At 50.0% G+C, this 19,056-nt stretch overlaps 2 protein-coding genes across 2 annotated transcripts; one reads left to right on the top strand and one right to left on the bottom strand.

The window, feature by feature from the left end:
- Window positions 1-3,064: 3,064 nt before the first annotated feature.
- Slc51b (solute carrier family 51 subunit beta) lies at window positions 3,065-5,552 on the top strand. The gene is made up of 3 exons (XM_036193151.1): window positions 3,065-3,155; window positions 4,366-4,456; window positions 5,366-5,552. The coding sequence occupies exons 1-3, from the start codon at window positions 3,065-3,067 to the stop codon at window positions 5,550-5,552; spliced, it is 369 nt and encodes a 122-aa protein (XP_036049044.1).
- Window positions 5,553-6,399: 847 nt separating this feature from the next.
- Window positions 6,400-19,056, bottom strand: Rasl12 (RAS like family 12). Its single transcript, XM_036193150.1, has 5 exons — window positions 18,921-19,056; window positions 16,735-16,791; window positions 11,101-11,174; window positions 10,249-10,439; window positions 6,400-8,051 (listed from the first exon to the last, which is right to left on the bottom strand). The coding sequence occupies exons 1-5, from the start codon at window positions 19,021-19,023 to the stop codon at window positions 7,676-7,678; spliced, it is 801 nt and encodes a 266-aa protein (XP_036049043.1). The 5' UTR covers window positions 19,024-19,056; the 3' UTR covers window positions 6,400-7,675.

The following is a 19,056-nucleotide window of genomic DNA, read 5'->3' as shown; positions in this document are numbered from 1 at the left end:
TTGATTTCTATTCCCCTTCCTTCCTTCCCTCCTTCCCTCCTCCCTCCCTCCCTCCTTCCCTCCTTCCTTCCCTCCTTTGTTCCTTCCCTCCCTCCCTCCCTCCTTCCTTCCCTCCCTCCCTCCCTCCTTTCTTCCTTCCCTCCCTCCCTCCCTCCTTCCTTCCCTCCCTCCCTCCCTCCTTCCTTCCCTCCTTCCCTCCTCCCTCCTTCCCTCCTTCCCTCCTCCCTTCCCTCCCTCCCTCCCTCCCTCCCTCCTTCCTTCCCTCCTTCCTTCCTTCCCTCCCTCCTTCCTTCCCTCCTTCCTTCCTTCCCTCCCTCCCTCCCTCCCTCCTTCCTTCCCTCCTTCCTTCCCTCCTTCCTTCCTTCCCTCCTTCCTTCCCTCCTTCCTTCCTTCCCTCCCTCCTTCCCTCCCTCCCTCCTTCCTTCCTTCCTTCCTTGGAGGCAACTATCCTAATGTGTTTAACATGTACCTTAAAAGCTGTTCTAGGAGCCAGGTGGCTGTGGCACACGCCTTTAATCCCAGCACTCGGGAGGCAGAGCCAGGCAGATCTCTGGAATTTGAGGCCAGCCTGGGCTACAGAGCGAGATCCAGGACACAGAGAAACCCTTCCTCAAAAAACCAAACAACAACAACAACCACAAAAAAGTTGTTCTAGGAAAATATGTGCTGTTTTGTATGTTTTCAGTTTTGATAAGAGGTATGGTGTAGCCCCCTTGAGGACAGTTTTTATTACATTTATTTGGGATGGGGGGATGCACCCATGACATGACCTCTACATGATATGTAGAGGTCAAAGGACAATTTACAAGAGTTGGTTTCTCCTCTTCCACCATGCAGGGCCTGGGAATCGAACTCAGTTTGGCTGTCGGGCTTCATGGCAAACACCTTTACCAGCCGAGCCAGTCTACGCACCCAGAGTTACGAGTGTTTTGTATTTTTGGCTAGGTTAATCTGCCAGGAGTGTTCAGCTTACAGCCCCAAACCCACACGAGCTGAGAACAGTTATGAACGAGGGTCTCACACGAAACTGTAAGCTTACTTAAAACATGAGGTTTTTAAACTTTCGATTCCTAAGTCCCTGTGGATGATAAGAACCTGCAGAGCAGTCAGGAGGACCAGCTGCCGGTCAGGGCCAGACTGCTCAATATAATAGCCACCAGCCACACGTTACAGAGCACTCAAAATGTGGCAAGTGGGCTTCAAGATAAGCATGCTACAAGCATAAAGTTTACACCCAATTTCAAAGACCTGGTATCTAAAACACCTGAACAGTTTTTACATCAATCACATTGAAATAATACTTTTAAGCGTACTATCTTCACTGAAATATGCTGTCAAAATTAACCTCACTGCTTCTTTAAACAGAAAAATCTTGGCTGGAGTAGTAATAAGGCAGTGTACACATGTGAACTTGCTTTTTTTCCTAGGGACAGAAACAGGCTCAAACTAAGGGGTCTGTCTGAGGGGGCTTGGTTCATGCTCTTCTCTTGCCAACAACAGAAATCAATTTTGGTCATTATCCCCACCCCACCCCCTCGCTACTTACCCACCAAAAGAAAAAGAAGAAACAGTTCTCTGAGTAGCGACTGGGGGGGGGGGTAGCGTTTACCAACCCAGCCAGCCTCGTGCTCCTCAGCACCTCTCCACAGCAGCGCCCCGCAGCTGTCTTTCTGGGGCTCTTCTGGCTTCGGGCAGGGCAGGGGGCAGCAGGTCTGTCAATCCTCAGAGCGAGACTAAGATAAACCAGGCTTCGTCAGCTGGAGACACCTGCCTGTGATTGGCTACCGAGGGAGGCACGAGGTGGATTGGGCGGATTAATCAGGTTAGAAATGGGACGGAGTTGCAGAGCTGGCGGAAGCAGGGGTGTCCCCTGAAAGGACCCCGCAGCCGGTCCGTGGCACAGCCTCACACTAGCCTATGCATCTCTGCCCCTTCCCCTGTACACTAAGCATCTTAGAAAAGATTTGAGTCCCTCCTCCTTTGTGGTTCCAGATTTCAGGTCCCACCTGCTCCTGGGGTCACATTCTTATTTTTTTCCATGTTGTCTATCTATCATCTAGCTATCATGGAAAAAAAAATCCACAAATCTCACCTCAAAGAGAATAAGAAATGGTTTATCCTGGAGCCAAATACAAGTGACCAGGGCCCAGGAACACAGATCCCAGTTACCCTAATTCCATGTTCCAAGTGGTACCAGTTTCATGATGGGTTGTTGTTTTGAGAGGGATGGGCATGGGAGGGGAGTGTCTCAGTCTGGAGCCCTGGCTGGCCAGGACCTTGTTGTGGTGACCAAGCTGGCCTTAAACTCACAGCGATCCTCCTGCCTCTGCCTCCCAAGGGCCTCATGAAGTTTTATAGTAATGAAAGTCACAAGTCAAGACACTTTACGAATGCATCTCTGTAAACATTGGGTAGGCAGGTTACAGAAAATCAAGGACGCCTCTGCTGTAAACCTAGATGCTCTTGAAGCACATTCTTAGCCTTCTGGGTGGTGGAAGCTAGGGGTCTGTTTGCACATTCCAAAGGATTTACCTGATAGTCACAAAGATTCTAGGTCATACCTGGAGACAGGTAATACATGGCTATTGAGGGGGCTAAAGATGGTCCAAGATAATTTGGCTCTGGACTTGTAACATTCCAACCTTTGCACACAGAGGTTCTAGTTGGTGATCAGCTTTGTAAGACACACTTCTTCCCAGGAACTTGCCTGTCAATCACTTATTGTGACAGGATGTCTCTATGTAGTTCATGCTGATCTGGAACCCTCCATGTTACCCAGGCCTTGAACGAGCCTGCCAATCCTCCTGACTCAGTCTCCTGAACATTGGTATTTTGTCCACTGGCACACTCGGCTTCAGTTCAGGCTCTTGCTGTCCTAACACTGGGCTGTTACAACACGGATGGTTTTGGACACGGCGGAAAGGCAAACCAGGGGCAGGGTGTGCTGTCTGCTGTTGCCAGCATTGTCTGCTCAGAGGCCAGAACCTGAGAGGCCAGGAGGACCGCTGGGGTCTCAAGACTTGTTTGTTCACAGCCCAGAAACATCTCAACCAAGAGCAAAAACATGGACCACAGTGTGGAGGGAGCTGCAGCCAGTCCTGAGGTGCCCCAGGAACTTCTGGAAGAAATGATTTGGGTTTTTCGTGTAGAAGATGGTAAGTGATGGGGGGTGGGAGGGTGGGAGCAGTTTGGCACTGTCTCTTCTACCCCACCAAGTGGCACATTTTCTTCAAAAGGGAGCGAGGCTAGACATCTCATCAAGAGGGGCTAGCTGAGCTCACCCACTCGCCTTTTCTCAGGGTGTGGGCCACATAGCTATCACTCACCTCTACTACTTATTAAACTGTCCTGTGTGCTAGGCACAGTCCCTAGCACTGGGGTTACAGCAGTGAACCAAACACAAGTCGCTACCCACACAGAGTTGTCCATTCTAGTAGAGGACATAGAACAGAAACCAACAACTAAAAGTATAATATGTTCCCGGTGCACAGTGAAAAAGAAGCCAGCTGGCCTGGTAGCCCAGAGCCCTAGCTACACAAGAGGCCCAGCCATGATGACCCCAAGTTTGAGGCCTGCATGAGCCACACAGAGTTGAAGTCCAGCCTGGGCAACTTAGTGAAACCCTGTCTCAGAATTTAAAAAGAGTTTGGCACTCAGTGGTGAAGTGATTGGCTAGCATTCAAGGAATCCCTAAATTCAACCCTCAATACAGTGTGTGTGTGGTGGGGGTGGGGTAGGATTATGCATCGAGGTAGATAGTGAGATCGAGGAATGGCTCACTCTGATGAGGGCTTGCTGTGGGGAAAACCCTGCAAAGAAGGGAAGGAATTCACTGTCAGATCATTTGGTGGAGGACCTTTCCTGCCAGGGGGAGGGAAAGCTGTGTGCAGGGAGCCTGCCTCGCTTGGAGATGGTTTGACACATCCTGAGCATTCACAGCCCAACCAACCTGCCACTTTACCTGGTGCCCGTGGCAGACAGTCACTGCACCCAGTCAGGCTGTCACACTCTCCCTCTCTCTTTCTTCCTTCTTTTCCTAAAGGCAGTAACATTGAAGACTGGAGTTCAAGGTGACCCACCTCCTCCTTGCCGCTCACACCTCCCTTTTACCCAGCTAGTATCCAAACACAGTGCCATCTCCCCCATAAGATCAGGGCTGGTCCAGAGCAGAGAGCCTGGCTCCACTCCATTCATCCAGCCAGTGGTCAGTCAGGGAGTTCCCTCAGAGCAAGGGGTCATGATAGGGTTCTCCATAGCAGGGGACAAATGAATGATCCGAGATGGGCCTGAGCCCAAGCTGCAGCTGTGAGTAGGTCTGAGTGGCACCTGGCCTGAGGATTTGTCTGTCTGTGTGTCCCTCCTCAGCGGCTCCTTGGAATTACTCCATCCTGGTTTTGGCAGCCCTGGTGGTGGTGATCAGCATGGTCCTCCTGAGAAGGAGCATCCTGGCAAACAGGTGAGGAGCTGGTCTAGAGTGGGTCTCCAGAGGTGGGAGTGGGGATCCCTTCCTAGATGGCAATCTAAGAAGGAATCACTTAGGGAAACTGGCTCTTCATCCTTCGGTGGCAGCTGTCAGGGAGCAAAGCTATTAAACAACCCGGCAGCTGCCCCAGTTATGACCCCCTAGCCCTGGCTAGCAAGTTGGAATGGCTCAGAAGGGTGTCATCCTTTAAGTGGTCCCAGCCCCTCTTACCCTGTCAGGAAGCATCCCTCTTAGCAAACTCAGCTGAGACAAGGTGGCTGTCCACAGGAGCAGCAAATACAGGCCTGCTCCCCTGTGGGCCATGTAGATTATCTGGTGCTCAGGCCCTTTCCACCATGGCCTGCAGGAAGCCCAGGAGTTCCTTGAGAAAATCAGCTTGGAGAGAGGAGATTTTTTCAAGAATTAGTGAAAAGACCGTCAGGTGGAGGAAGTAGGAGCCATGTGTAGGGTTGTGTCTTTACATGCATGATTGAAGGTGTGGGGGAACCTGTTTGGAGAAAGAAGCAGAGTGACAGACAGAAGGTTAGTTAGGGATTTCTGGTAGCATCTCAAGGATCGAGCATGGAGGGTGAGGACCTGTCCTAAGATGACAGCCTTGGGGCCAGGATAGTGTGGACACAGGGCTCAGAATGGGCAGACCTGGATGGACAACAGGGTGCTTCTTTGCCCTCATATGCTTCCTCATCCCTAAGGGGAAGAAGGGCTGGCAAGCAAAGCTTAGCTCCTGGGTACCCCTGCAGAGAGATGATAGTAGATATGGAAGTGGGAGCCTCTCAGCCATCCTCACTTCTGCACAGAGGATCTTCCCTCAAGCTCACTAACTGTTGAGTCCCGACCCAACCACTCAATATCCCTGGTCAACACCATTTCCTCTCCTCCCAGAAATAGAAAGAAGCAGCCACAAGACAAAGAAACACCACAAGCCCCGCACCTAGATGATTCCAGAGTGAAAGAAAACAGCAGCCTGAGCAACCTCAGAGAGACGCTGATCTCAGAGGAGGAAATCGAGTTGAATGAGAAAGCTGCACCACAGGTCTTTCTACCAGATCCACAGGAAACCGAGAGCTAGTGAGTGTTGAGGAAACACACTACCCCATCCACACACATGACTGTGATCTGAACTCAGCTCTGTGGCCTCAAACCCCTCAGGTTAGACACTACCCTCCAAGCAGCCTAACTTATTTTTAGCAAACACAATAAACAAACTACACACAAATGAAAATTCTTTATTTAAAAATTTTTTTATTAAAGTGCTTCTCCAGGGGGGCAGTTGGAAGTGAAGGGTTGGTTCAAATGATGGTAGTCTATGAAGCGCACACAAGTGTTGTTGTTTGTTTTGCTCTTTTTGGGGGCCTGCCACCCAGCTCCCAAATAAATCACACACAGAGGCTTATTCTTAATTATAAATGCCCGGCCTTAGCTTGGCTTGTTTCTAGCCAGCTTTTCTTAAATTATCCCCGTCTACCTTTTTCCTCTGGGATTTTCCTGTTCTCTTACTTCTGTAAATCTTACTCTGATTCCATGGCTTGCTGGGTAGCTGGGTAGCTGGGTAGCTGGCCCCTGGAGTCCACCTCTTTCTCTGGCTACATCTCTCTCTCTTTCCCCCAGATTTCTCCTATATATCCTTTCTGCCTGCCAGACCCACCTATCCTTTCTCCTGCCTTGCTATTGGCTGTTCAGTTCTTTATTAGACCATCAGGTGTTTTAGACAGGTGCAGTAACACAGCTTCACAGTTAAACAAATGCAACATAAACAAATAGCTTAAAATAATATTCCTCAGCTCACAAGTGGCTTGGATCAAATGTACAAAGTCGTGTGTGCGGTGGGAGCCTTAATTCCAGCACTTGGAAAGCTGAGGCGGGTGGATCTCTGTGAGTTCAACTCAAGCCTGGGCGAGTTCCACAACAGCCAAAGCTACATAATAAAGAGACTCTGTCTCAAAGAAATAAAAAGTACAAAGTTCAGATCTGGCCTGTTGGTCAGGATCAGTGTCAGGGCTTGTAGTACATGCTCTTGAGTAGTTCACAGCCTTCTCCTGACCTCAGCATCTCCAGCTATAGAACAGAGCTGAAGACTGGGTTAGAGAGATTTTCAGTCCAAGCTCCTGGGTCTGTTGGCTACGTGCAGAAGGAGCAAGCTTCCTAGGTTAGGATGCCTGGCTCAGCCCATCTGATGCCCCTCCTGAACCAGCTCTTCTAGAGTTTGTGGTAAACAGTAAGAAACAGCTGTAGCCAGACAGTCTTCTCACATCTGAGACTTGGTAAAACACCAAATGGTTGATGCCAAAGTCCACCTTATTAATCCCAAACATATTGGGATCTGTCTTCCCAAAGTGAGCTTAGAAAACTCAGATCCATTGCTGAGGGTCCTAGGTCCAACCAAACCATACACCTACCTGTGGAGAATGACTTTCTGCAGCCTTAGTCATTAAGCTCAAGAAGGGTGATCCTGGGGAGGAATGTCTACTAATAAAGTGGTCACAAGAGCCCCCCACAAAGGCTGGTGGAAAAAAATGCCAGAGGCTCCCTAGCCTGGACAATCCACAGCCCCTCTCCACACCCTTCATTGAGAGGCAAGTGCTGAAATGCTTCCATCCAGATTTCGTTGCCCTATCCAGGATTTCCCACAGGATTATTTTAACTGAATTTTTCTTGGATAAACTGTAAGTAAGGTTTGTAGCCTGGGCTTTTAAGAGGTCAGAAGACATGGGAGGACCAGCTTTGGGCCTCCGGACAAGTGCCCCACCTCTTTCTACCACCAGGTGGCAGTAGGGCCTGGGGCCAGCCATCCTGTAGACTGTTACAAGCTTTCACATAGACAAAGCTGCTTTGAACAGGGGCTGCAGCCGGCTAGCAGTGGCCAGAGCAGGCGAGAGTCATGGCCCAGGATATGCACTGTAGTTCCTTTCTGCTTGGATAAAGGTTCCAGGTCTCTGGTTTGTAACAGGGGCAGCTTCTCTCCAGGGTGGTGGATGCAGAGGTCACCATGAAGCCCAAGGCCGGGAGGGACTCAGCGGCATACCTGCCTGTCCCTCTGGCTCACACAGTGAGCGTGTAGGGACTGCATGGTGCTGGAGGTGGAGTCTGCTATGGACCCGGGCATAAGGGCCTCTGGTTCATCAGAAGGTAAGCCCAGCCCCTGCCCTGCAGCCCCAAACATCAGCCGAGCCTAAGGTTTCTGCAGAAGGATCCTCAAAAGATCTTGAAGCCCTTCAGTAGGGTCAAGGTGGGTGCCTTGCGCTTGCTCTGGGCCCGGGACGACTTCACAGTGACCAGCTTGGCCTGGGCCACAGTGGGCATCTCCTTCAGGCTGATAGTGGACAGAGTGTTGAAAGTGCAGCTGGTCAGCCCATGTCGGGCTGTGAGCGGGGTCTGGTGAGATAGGGCTTTCTCCTCAGAGATAAAGAGGGGCCGGCCCATGGGGCTCTTCTCCAGCTCCCGTCGCACCTCCCGTACCGCCTCATGGAAGACATGCTGCACATGCTCAAAGTCCAGGCAGGCAGAGACCTCAAAAAACAGGCATCCGAACCTGCCTGCCAAAGCCGCACCCTCAGCCTTGGTGACCTGCCTGGCGAGGAAGCAGGGTGAGGCAGTCAGGAGAATGACATTCCAAGTCAGGCAGGGAGGGTCCCACACCCATCTCCCCACTCGGTGGTCTGGACCCATCTTCACCCTCTGAATTTGTTTTCTCATCAGTACGGCAGGAGAATGGCACCCACCTCTGCAGGCCGTTAGGGCTAAGCAAGACCATTTGCATGGCGTGCTTAGTGTAATTACCCGGCACAGATTCAGCTCTCAATAAATGGCAGCTGATGTTGCCAAAGCTGGAATTTAGGAATGCATATGAAGAAAAGAGAAAAGACGAGCCACATTCTCCCATGCTAGACTCTGCCTATGGCCAAAGGAAGAAAGCCATTGCCTGTCTCCACCCTGGCCATTTCCTGAGGAGACCTGTCTTGAGGAACCAGTATTAGAAAAGAACCCCGGCTTAAGGAACCAGTATTAGAAAAGAGCGTCTGTTTGCACTGAAGTGGGGGGCGCACCCCTCAGATTACTCAGGAAGCCTGTTACTGGCAGACTCATGGGTGTTTTGTCTGCTTGTCCAGGTGAGGGCCAGCAGAGAGTACAGTGTTAGGAGAACAGAGGAACAGGGCAGGGCTGCACGCACTCCTGTTTGCTTCTCTTGGCCTCCTGTGATGACAGGACAGATGTTTGTAAGTGGAAGGTCTCTAGGAATGTCTGACTGGAACCCATGAGAATGGAGGTGGAGAAAAAAATGAAGATTGGCTCTTGGGAAGCTCGTATGTCCAGACGGGGACTCCTCGGGTCTTGAGGCCAAGGCTGTACCAGCTGAATCCTGCTCACCACCACCCATTGATGAGCTGCTCCAACCGCCATCCCTGAGGACCATGGCACAGCCCAAGATGGGAGGGGATACCAGGGTAAGAAGTAGTGGGGAAACGTTTCTGGGCCAAGGCTGATTCGGCAGGTGCAAGGGGACAGGAGACAGGAGCCCTGACCTATTAGTGTTCAGCTGAACAGTGGGGGAAACTGTCACGTCTTGTACCCAGGGAACCAGGGCTGTTTTATTCAAACCTGGATTCCCGGTCACTTGCTTGCAAACCATTTTCAACAATCTCTTTGGGAAACCCTGGGGTTAAAACAATATTCTATAGTCACCCCCCACAACCCCGTGTCATACAGAGCACTCTCCTTTCTATACACAGTCCGGTCTTCCCATCTCTCTTCCAGGTTCCAAGATAGTTCAGGACCACCTTCAGTGATTTACCCACTGTAGGACTTCCCTGATTCTCCAAGATGCAATTTTCCTTGGTCTGTAGGTTGGACCACCCGTGAAGAAGGCCCCATACCATCACAGTTACCTTTCGAGAAGGAAACCACAACTCCCTTCTCCCTCTGCCTGTGTGACCTAATCTGAACAAACCCAACCTCAGTCACTGGGCCTCTGGGGTCTGGGAGAGCAAGAACAAGTCAAGAGCAAAAACAGAAGTAGGAAGTTGGTGGACGGTGAGTGCTACACCCAGCAGGTGGACTGGCCACATGGAACAATGGCCACGTTGGAGAGTTTCAGTTCGATTGCTCAAGTGTAGGCCTTGGGTGTCAAGGGCCTTAGGGCTTGGCGGGTGACTTGGATGTGTGGGGAGGGTGGAGGTAGAAACCACAGGGAGTGGTGAGGCCTGTGGTCAGCTGAAGGAAGCAGGCCCCACCTCAAAGCGTTCCAATTCCAAGTCATTTAAAACATTGTGCCAGCCAAGAAAAATATGGCTGTAGCATTCTGTGGTGATCTGCCCTCTGGCCCAATCTGTGACCTCTGGTTCAAGTCCAAGCCTTTCTAAGAGAGGCCTGCCCTCAGCAGCCTACTGTAGCAACAAGCCTGGGGTGCTGTGCCTGGACAGGGCAAGGGCTGGTTGGACTACAGCAGTCACCTGATCCAAGGAGCAAATTAGACCTCCTCCTTGGGACTGGAGTTGGGCACCAAATGGCTGATATAAGAGACCACCAAGACTCCTGAAAGGAAGGGGTGCCTTCTTTCTTGCCTTTGGGGATCCAGCCCATGTCCTAAGTGGCCCAGATGTCCTTCCCTTCCATCACCGGCTGCCGAGAAGACAAACTCCCAGTGCACAATCCCTCTACCTGAAGTTGAGGGCGCCGCCGATCTTGGGCAGCAGTGGTCGCCAAGGATGTCATTCTGCATCCATAAGGAAGCAAGCTTTAGAGGAGAGGGCTAAGACGTCTGCACTCACCTGTACTGGGCCATGTCCAGTTTGTTACCCAACAGCAGGGCAGGGTAGCCACGCTGTGTCTCCTTGGCATGCAAGGCCAGCAACTCCAGGTAGCTGCTGCTGCCCTCAAAACTCTGTCGACTGTCAACACTATATACCACCAGGAAGGCATGGGCCCAGTTTAGATAGCGCTCACAGTTCCTGGGGGTGTCCTGGAGTGAAGGAGAGGAATCTACCTCAGAGGCAGAACTTGGGGCGGGGGGAGGCCTTCACCTGGGCTGCCCTTTCCAACTCCTGAATCTTTGTACATTGTTCCCAGCAGGACCTCTTTGCACAGGGGCACTTCAGTGTGAATTTGGCTTGGTGTGAAAAGAGACATTGTCTCATGAACCTCCCTCCCACCACCCAGCCAGAGACTTGGAGACCTTGGCCCCTTGGGCACTGAGTCAAAGATTCTGGCATGGTCTTCCAAGGCCCTACTGTCCCTGGATACTGCTGCTTTTGGGTCAGGTCCATACTGCCCCTTTGGTCTCTGGGAACAGACTCTAGCCATGTCAGGGAATGGGGAGGACATGGAGAGTTATGTTGAGGAGACAGGCTAACAGGCTCTGGGTAGGAGTGTTTGTGTAAATAAGTTTGCACATGTGCATGCTTAGCCTCCTAGCATAGGATATCTGGGCTGATGTCAGCAATCACCCTTCTCATATGGCAAATGAAAGATTCAGGCCCAGAAAAGTCAGAGCCCCATTCAGGGCCACACAGCAAACTGGAGCCTAAAGGGATCCAATTCCTCCCTCATGAGGTCAGAACTCGGTAGACTTCACTGGCTCACTGCCCTCTCTGGGGGATGGTGGGGAATGGGGATAAGGTTACCAGATCTGCAGTGTCCATGACCCTCAGGTGGACAGGTTGGTGGTCCACAGTCTCCTCAGAGCTGTAAGTGTCCTCTGCAACACAGATGGTCAGCCAGGTCAGAGGCATGGCACTCAAAGTCAATGTCCCAGCTACCTCCTGTGCTGGACTCTAGTGTAGCCTTGACTGGCCCTTGGGAGCTGCTACAAGGCCGCTGTCTCTCTTCACTTTTCAGGCTTGAAGCATTAGAGGCCACTATATACCATGCTCTAGGGGACAGGGTATTTCTGAATCCATGCACACAGCCCGTGGTGTGGAGTGTATGACCCATAGGCTCAGCCACAGAGGCTTGGCGCTTCCTCTAAGAACCCCAATTTTCTCCACTGTCTGTCCCTTTTACCATAGTACCTTGCCCACATGGGGTCCCCAAAGAGGACTTCTTCCCTCAGTAGTAGAGGAGAGAAGGGAAAAGAGAAGCTTATGACATGTCAGACCTCACACACAAGTTCCAAGGTTTTAGAAGTCATCATTATCAAATAGACAAGGTGATGTAGGATCCAAGCCAACTTAAGGGAAACAGGGGAGGGGGTGGGGAAGCTCAGTAGGGAGAAGTGATTGCTATACAAGCAAGAAGACCTGAGTTCAAGTCCCCAGCACCCACATAAAAAGCCAATCATAGGTGTGTGCATGCCTATAACCCCTGCACTGTGAGGCTGAGACAGGAGGATCGTGGGGGATTGCTGACTGTCAGCTTACCCCTGTGCTCATGGAGATCCTGTCTCCAAGGAATAAAGTAGAAAGTGACAGCAAGATGCTTGATGCCCTCTTCTGGCCTCAGTGTGCATACAGATCTGCAAACTTGCACCCACTCCTGCACATACACAGCACACACATACACCACACCCCTCCCCCAAAGCCAAGCTCAACTACATTTCAACTGCCTGATTTAGACATCTGCTCTCAAGGAGTGCATCCTCCTTTCAAATGGGAACACTATGACAGCATGAGCTAACAGTTTTCTTCCCTCTCTTCCTTTTTTCTTTTTTTCTTTTTTTTTTTTTTCTTCCCAAGACAGGGTTTCTCTCTATAGCCCTGGCTGTTCTGGAACTCTCTCTGTAGACCAGGCTGGACTCAAACTCAGAGATCCGCCTGCCTCTGCTTCCCCAGTGCTGGGATTAAAGGTGTGGGCCACCACTGCCCGGCCAGAGCTAACAGTTTTCAAGCCTTCACTCTGCTGCTCCGCTTGTCCCTGAGCTAGTACGTTTAACAGCCCTATCTCCCAGGACTGTGGGAGGACTGCTTAGTCCTCCAGGCTTGAGGCCTGGCCCACAATAAGTATCTAAAAATGGCAGTGAGGAATGTGAAGGTCTCCAAGGTTAACAGGACAGGTCCACATTCCCAGGTAATTTTTTTCTCCTTGTATTTATTTGGGCAAGTATGTGGTGTATGTATGTATGTATACATGTTCGTGTGTGCATGTATGTGTGAAGGTCAGAGTTTGACACCTGGTGTCTTCTTCAGCCTCTTTTAATTTATTTATTTTATTTATCTGTAACTGAAAGTTTCCTGTGCCCATGCAGCTCCCAAGTCCTTTCAGTCCTGTAGCTGCTCAGACCCAAATAAACACACAGAGGCTTATATTAATTACAAACTGTATGGCCTAATGGCTCAGGCTTCTCACTAGCTAGATCTTACATCTTAAATTAACCCATAATTCTTATTTATGTTTAGCCACGTGGCTTGGTACCTTTCCTCAGTTCTGCCTTCACATCTTGGTTCCTCTGTGTCTGGCTGGCCACTCCTGACTCAGCCTTCCTGTTCCCAGAATTCTCTTCTCTGCTTATCCTGACTATACTATACTTCCTGCCTGGCTACTGGCCAATCAGCATTTTATTTATCAACCAAATCAGAGCAAAACATATTCATAGCATACAGAATGACATTCCCATCTTTTATTTATTTTTATTTTATGTACACTAGTGTTTTGCCATGGGTGTTGGGACCTCAGGAAGAATAAGCAGTCAGTGCTCTTAACCACTGAGCCATCTCTCCAGCCCCTAACTTTATTATTTTTTAAAAGAGGTTTTACATTTTATTTATGTGTGTGTGTGGTGTGTGGTGTGTGGTATGGTGTGTGTGTGTGTGTGTGTGTGTGTGTGTGTGTGTGTGTATGTGTTTATGTGTGCATGTAGACACCATATGTGCTGGTGCCCGCAGAGGCCCGAAGAGAGCATTGAATTCCCTGGAACTAGAGCTATAGCCAGTTATGAGTGTCTGACATGCATGCTAGAAACAGGATGTGGGGCCTCTGCAAGAGCAGCCATTGCTGCTAACCACTGAGCAATCTCTCCAGCCCCACTCCTCTACCTTACTTTTTGAGGCACGGCCTTTCACTGATCCTGAAATGACCGGATGGATGGCCATTCCACTCTAGGGATCCATCCATCTGTTTCTGCTTGCCCAGTGCTGGGATTACAGATACATGCCACCACACCTAGCTTTTCACATGGGTGCTGGGGCTCGAACTCAGGCCCTCACACTTATATGGCAGGCACTCTATTAACTGAGTTATATCTGTAGCCCTCATACCCGCTTATTTTATAAAGAAATAATTTTAAACTCATAGAAGTTACAAACCAATGGCGTTCCTACATGCTCTTCACCCTGTTTCCCTTAGTGTTACGCCTTATATAACCACAGCACAATTGCCAGACCAGGAAACTGATGTTGGTTCTGTACTATGAACTAAATTACTGACCTTATTTGGATTTCACCAGTTTGTTTTTTCTTTTTTCTTTTTTTTTCTTTTTTTAGTTCTTATGACTTTAAACCCAAGAAATCAGAATGTCACATACAGAAACGTCACTGGCACGCTGACTATTTCTCCTACTCCCAGCCATCCCTGGCACACGTATGTGAGCACACTCAGTCCCCACCTTTCCCTGGGTGACCCCTCTAGGCAGATCTGAGGTGTTCTCTGCCTTCCTGGCAGTGATACTGTGAGAACAGCACCCCTATCCCTGGCTGAATGTAGTCACACACTTCTCCCCGAGGGCCGCTGGCAGCCCGGCAGGCCTGGACATATGCCAGGTCCACTAACATCCAACATGAGTCACAGACAGCTCTTCGTCCCCAGCCTGCTTTGGGGACTTGGATAAATAGCTGCTCTTATCCAAAGAGAAAAAAAAAAAACTAATGGAAAATATGCCCCAAATGTTTAACTATATTTGGCCCAAGAAGAGCTGTTGCTGGATGCCTACATTGTGTTCATACTTTTTATTTTTTGGCCAAACTTGCCTTCTAGGCAGTCCCTCCAAACAGGCGAAGTCCTGCCTCGTCTGAAGACAAGTGTTCCTCTAACCTTAGTCTTTCTGGTAGCCTTCCTGATCTGCTGTTGGCTCCACTGTAGAAAGATGGAAGATTGTTTGGGGAGGCTGAGGCAGGAGGATTGCAAGGTCAATCCCTGCCTGGGCTACAGAATAAGTTCAAGGCAAGCTTGTGCAATGTAGTGAGACCCTGTCTTAATACTGGGAGAAAAAAGTGTGTGTGTGTGTGTGTGTGTGTGTGTTGGGGGATGGGAGGCGGCTGGTATACAATTCAATGGTAGAGTTCTGCCTAGCATACATCAATCACAATGTTTGTTTAATCTCCAGTAATTGGGGGGGGGTGAATTTGAACTTGGGCTTTCTGGGCTGCTCCCTGGCTAATGATGGGTCTGTTGGTCCTTCAGCTGGCTGACCCGAAGCATCCTATTCTGTAGGAATTCTAGCACAGATATACAAGTTGGATAAAGCCTCAGGTCATCGGGTGACTGGCCTCAGGAGCTAGAATGGCAACTTCTCACCCAGGCATAGTGGTGTAGAGCCTACCTTGACTCTGGGAACTTTGATATCCTTAAAATAGTCATTTTATAAAAGGCACCAAAGAAGTTCTGACAGATGGTTCATCAGGTGGCACTTCAGACACCCTGAGCATCCATGTCCTTGAGGGAACAGGATGGAGGCAAAAGCGGTAGGAAGCTGACGCTGTTCCCCGATGAGCCAGGCAAGAACATCCCCAGAGCCCCTTGCCCACCTAGGGCAGAGAACAGGTAGACCCCTTCTATGCTGTCTCTAGCTCCCAGCAGCTCCAGTCACAGCCCACAACAAGACACAGCTCCAACACAGACAACCCTGGCCCACACTCCATATGGAGAAATAGAGGCTCAGAGAGTCCAATGCCCTATACACCTCTACTTCTGGGTCCATAGACTGCAGTTCACAGGAAGGGTGTGAACCTTATCTTTCCTTTGAACCTGAGGTGCTCTGTAGTGTTAGGCAAGTCACCGAGTCCCCTCTGCCTCAGTTTCTTTCTTATAAAGAGCTGTTTTAGCCATATGTCTCCCCCCCCCCCCCCCCCCCCCCCCCCCCCCCCCCCCCCCGGGAGCTGAGGACCGAACCCAGGGCCTTGCACTTGCTAGGCAAGTGCTCTACCACTGAGCTAAATCCCCAACCCCTCTTTCAGCCACATGTGCCTGAGACATACCCTCCCCTTTTGGTCCCACCAACACTATTTGACTTTTATAAATGGGGAAACAACTCAACGTTGTTTTCAAACAGCTCAGCTCATTCAGACACCTCGTTGTTCTCAATGGACAGTTTATAAATAAATAAAGTGACTTTGGTGCTAATCAGATACTAATTGTGTTTATCTTGGGGATTAGGGTCGCATGTGAGAGTTTATTTGAGGGGAGGATCCTTCTGTTACAAATAAGTTCCCCAACACAGATCTCACGAGTGTGGTGGACTCTCAGCAACATGCATGGGAAGCCATTTAAGGAGGAAGAAAAAAGTCCATGTGGCGCCACCGAGAGTCTCTTGGGGTCAAGCACTAGCCTAGTGTGTGTTCTTCCTCGAATCCTCACAACAGCCCTCTGATAGCTCTATGCCTATGCTCCCTGGCAGATGAGGGGATGGTAGCTCAGCCAATAAATTACAAAGCCAATAAACGGCAGAGCCAATATTCAACTTTAGCTTTACGCAACAAATTTTGGGGTTGTGGGGGGATAGGAAAATGGCTCAGTGGTTGAGAACACTTGTTACTGGGACCAGATTCCATTCCTAGCCCCCACATGGTGGTTCACAACTATCTGTCACTTCAGTTCCAGGGGATCCAATGCCCTCTCCATGGGCATCAGGCACACACATGGAGCATAGATACACACGCAGGCAAAATACTCCTATACATAAGATAAAACAAATTAAAAAATCTAAAAGAAAACAAACGTTCCCTGGTTCAAGGAATGTCTGGCACCTGGTTCAGAGAATCTCTTAAATAGCTCGTCTGGCTGCCCTTGGGAGAACACTGAGAGATCATTTTGAAGAACTGTGACTATTTGGATGTGGACATTGTGCTATTTAAGAAAAAACATTCTTTTAAGGTCTGTTGCATTGCCTATTTGAGGGCAAACAGTCTCAGGCCCTTGAGCTGGACCTGCCCCCCCCCCCCCCCCCGCCGCCCTCCAAGTTCTCTAGTGTACACTGAATCATCCCCATGATTCTTCCCTTCTCCCCTAAGATGCACAGTGCTAGTCAAGGCCCACCCATGGCGAGGCCCCAGGGGAACCTCCAGGTGGGGCCCAGGCAGCAGAAGGCCCAGAGAGGAGCAGCTTCTTACCCAAATTGGGGTCATATTCGCTGATAAACCTCTTGGTGAGAAACTTCACAGTCAGGGCTGCAAACAGAAAAAAGAGGTGAGCCAGACCCCCGTTGGTTCTGCGGCTAGCCCCCAAGCCACTGTCCCTCTCACTTTAAGGAGGACTGACCGACCGACCGACACCAAGCTTGGCTCTCCTAGGGCTTCATGCTGCAGAGCAGAGGAATTGGCTCAGAAGGTGTAGAAATGGGGTGCCAAGTCCCACTAATTGCGTGCACCCTGGGATTATTTTCTAAAACTTATTATGAGCTAGAAAGGCAGTGAGAGGCATGTCTAAGGGGTGTCTGTGAACAACCAAATCCAGAGTCAAGACCCTACATCTAGTTATCCTGAGGTCTGGAGACACCACTCCACCCTCCCACCCCCACTGAAAAGACATGTCTCCCACCACGGACAGGTCACATTGGTTCTGTAGCATGGGGCATTTACTCCAGTTTTGCCCATGGACCAAAGCCTGCAAGCGAAGAATTGACTGTCTATTGCTAGGAAGGTCTGAATCCCTGAGGGCATGAGTTTCCCAGGCAAGGTCCAGGACAGACTGTGTCTCAAGTAAACACTGTCTAGTCTGAGTACTCTATACCTTGGCCTTTTGCTCTCCGTGGGATTCCCACACCCCTCTGGGGTAGCTCTTGAGAATGTAAGCCTTGAAAAAGTAGTTCTTTCTTCCTTGTAGAGTGCATTAACAGGATTGCTTCTGTCAGAACTTGCCACATAAAGGCAAGGGTCAGCCAAATATATTATGCTGGACTCTTGACAGGATTAAAAATAAAATTTTTTGAAGGATTCCTAACACTGCCAATTTGCAAACTAATAGCCAAGGAATACATATTTTAAGCTTTCTGGTGCTGTAACCTAGTTGGTAGAGTGCTTGCTTGCCTACCAGGCATGAAGCCTTGGGTTACATCCCCAGCATTACATAAACCAGGAATGGTGGTACACATTTCTAAGTCCAGCACTTGGGAGGCAGAGGCAGGAGAATCAGGAATACAAGGTCATTCTTGGTTGCATAGCAAGTTCCAGGCCAGCCTGGGCTATATGAGACTCTGCATCAAAAATAAAAAATAGCCGGGCGGTGGTGGCACACACACCTTTAATCCCAGCACTCGGGAGGCAGAGCCAGGCAGATCTTTGTGAGTTCGAGGTCAGCCTGGTCTACAGAGCGAAATCCAGGAAAGGCTCCAAAGCTACACAAAGAAACCCTGTCTTGAAAAACCAAAATAAATACATAAATAAATAAATACATAAATAAATAAATTTTAAAAATTTCTTCATCCATTTAGTCATTGACTGAGTCACTGGGGACAGGCTAATTTTCAAAGTGTTCTGGGTCCCCCCCTCTGAGCAAGGGGTGCTGGATTCAAACTCAGAACACTTTCTCCAGGGATCTCAGAGAGCCAAAGAGAAGGAAAGCCACAGCTAATGGTCACTGCCAGCTAGCTGTCACTGGACATGCTGCCGACCCATCTTCAGCTGCCTGGGTCTTTAAAGTCAGGTGGCAGGTCAAACACTCCTTTTGGAGGTCTCTGGGATGGCTCTTAGAAGTAATGAAGGTTCAGGTGTGACAGCAGTTACCTCAATAGATAGTAGCCTAGGACCCAGGATCCTCAAGGACAAGTTCCTGGCACCTGGGACCATAGTCTCCCGTTTCCAGAAAGTCAAGAGGGGTCTGGCTTGAAACAAATACATTTGATAAGAAAATAGTCTGTTTCAGAATCCCAAGGGCTGGCAACAGAGGAGTGGCCCAGGCCTGAGAATTCTAATCTCTACTGACTTCTATCAAGTCTCTTGAAAGAAGTGTGTGTGTAACACTAAGTTCAAAGGGGAACCAGGGCTGGAGACCAGTGCAAACAGGTCTCTTTAGTGTCAGTTGACAAGACTTGGCTGCTGGTCCCAGGGAAGGAGATGAGTGGAGGACCTAAGAGAAACACAAAGAGAGACAGTATTGTTGGGAACAGGGGGAGTCACAAGGAAGAGCCAGGCAAGCCGCTGAAGGCAGATACAAGCAGCAAGAGGAGAGCGGGAGCCAGCATCGGAGAAACTGAGGCAAAAAGCAAAGTCGTAGAAACTCACCCAACCACCCGGAGAAGCAAGTCTCTGGGAGCCCGTGGAGGAAGCTGCCCCCATCCTCCGCGCTCCGCGCCACTCACCAGACTTGCCCACCCCGCGGCGCCCCAGGATGGCCAGGTTGACCTCGAGGGGCACACTGTGCGGCCCGCTGCCCGCTCGGGGCTTGCCGAACACCGACGACATGGCGACGCTGCAGATGGCCACGCCGGTCTTGGA

The sequence above is a fragment of the Onychomys torridus genome, chromosome 7 (assembly GCF_903995425.1).
Source record: "Onychomys torridus chromosome 7, mOncTor1.1, whole genome shotgun sequence".
NCBI lineage: Eukaryota > Metazoa > Chordata > Mammalia > Rodentia > Cricetidae > Onychomys > Onychomys torridus.
Note: the sequence above shows the minus strand (reverse complement) of the source record. Positions and strands in the feature narration are given on the sequence as shown.

What these genes read in the sequence shown, in the direction of transcription:
- Slc51b (XM_036193151.1), top strand. Translation starts at nt 3,065, where the DNA reads ATGGACCACAGTGTGGAGGGAGCTGCAGCCAGTCCTGAGGTGCCCCAG. An exon ending in GGTTTTTCGTGTAGAAGATG is followed by an intron (nt 3,156 to 4,365) that starts GTAAGTGATGGG and finishes GTCCCTCCTCAG; the next exon opens with CGGCTCCTTGGAATTACTCC. An exon ending in AGGAGCATCCTGGCAAACAG is followed by an intron (nt 4,457 to 5,365) that starts GTGAGGAGCTGG and finishes CTCTCCTCCCAG; the next exon opens with AAATAGAAAGAAGCAGCCAC.
- Rasl12 (XM_036193150.1), bottom strand. Translation starts at nt 19,023, where the DNA reads ATGTCGTCGGTGTTCGGCAAGCCCCGAGCGGGCAGCGGGCCGCACAGT. An exon ending in CGAATATGACCCCAATTTGG is followed by an intron (nt 11,175 to 16,734) that starts GTAAGAAGCTGC and finishes TCTGTGTTGCAG; the next exon opens with AGGACACTTACAGCTCTGAG. An exon ending in TCATGGACACTGCAGATCTG is followed by an intron (nt 10,440 to 11,100) that starts GTAACCTTATCC and finishes CCTTCACTCCAG; the next exon opens with GACACCCCCAGGAACTGTGA.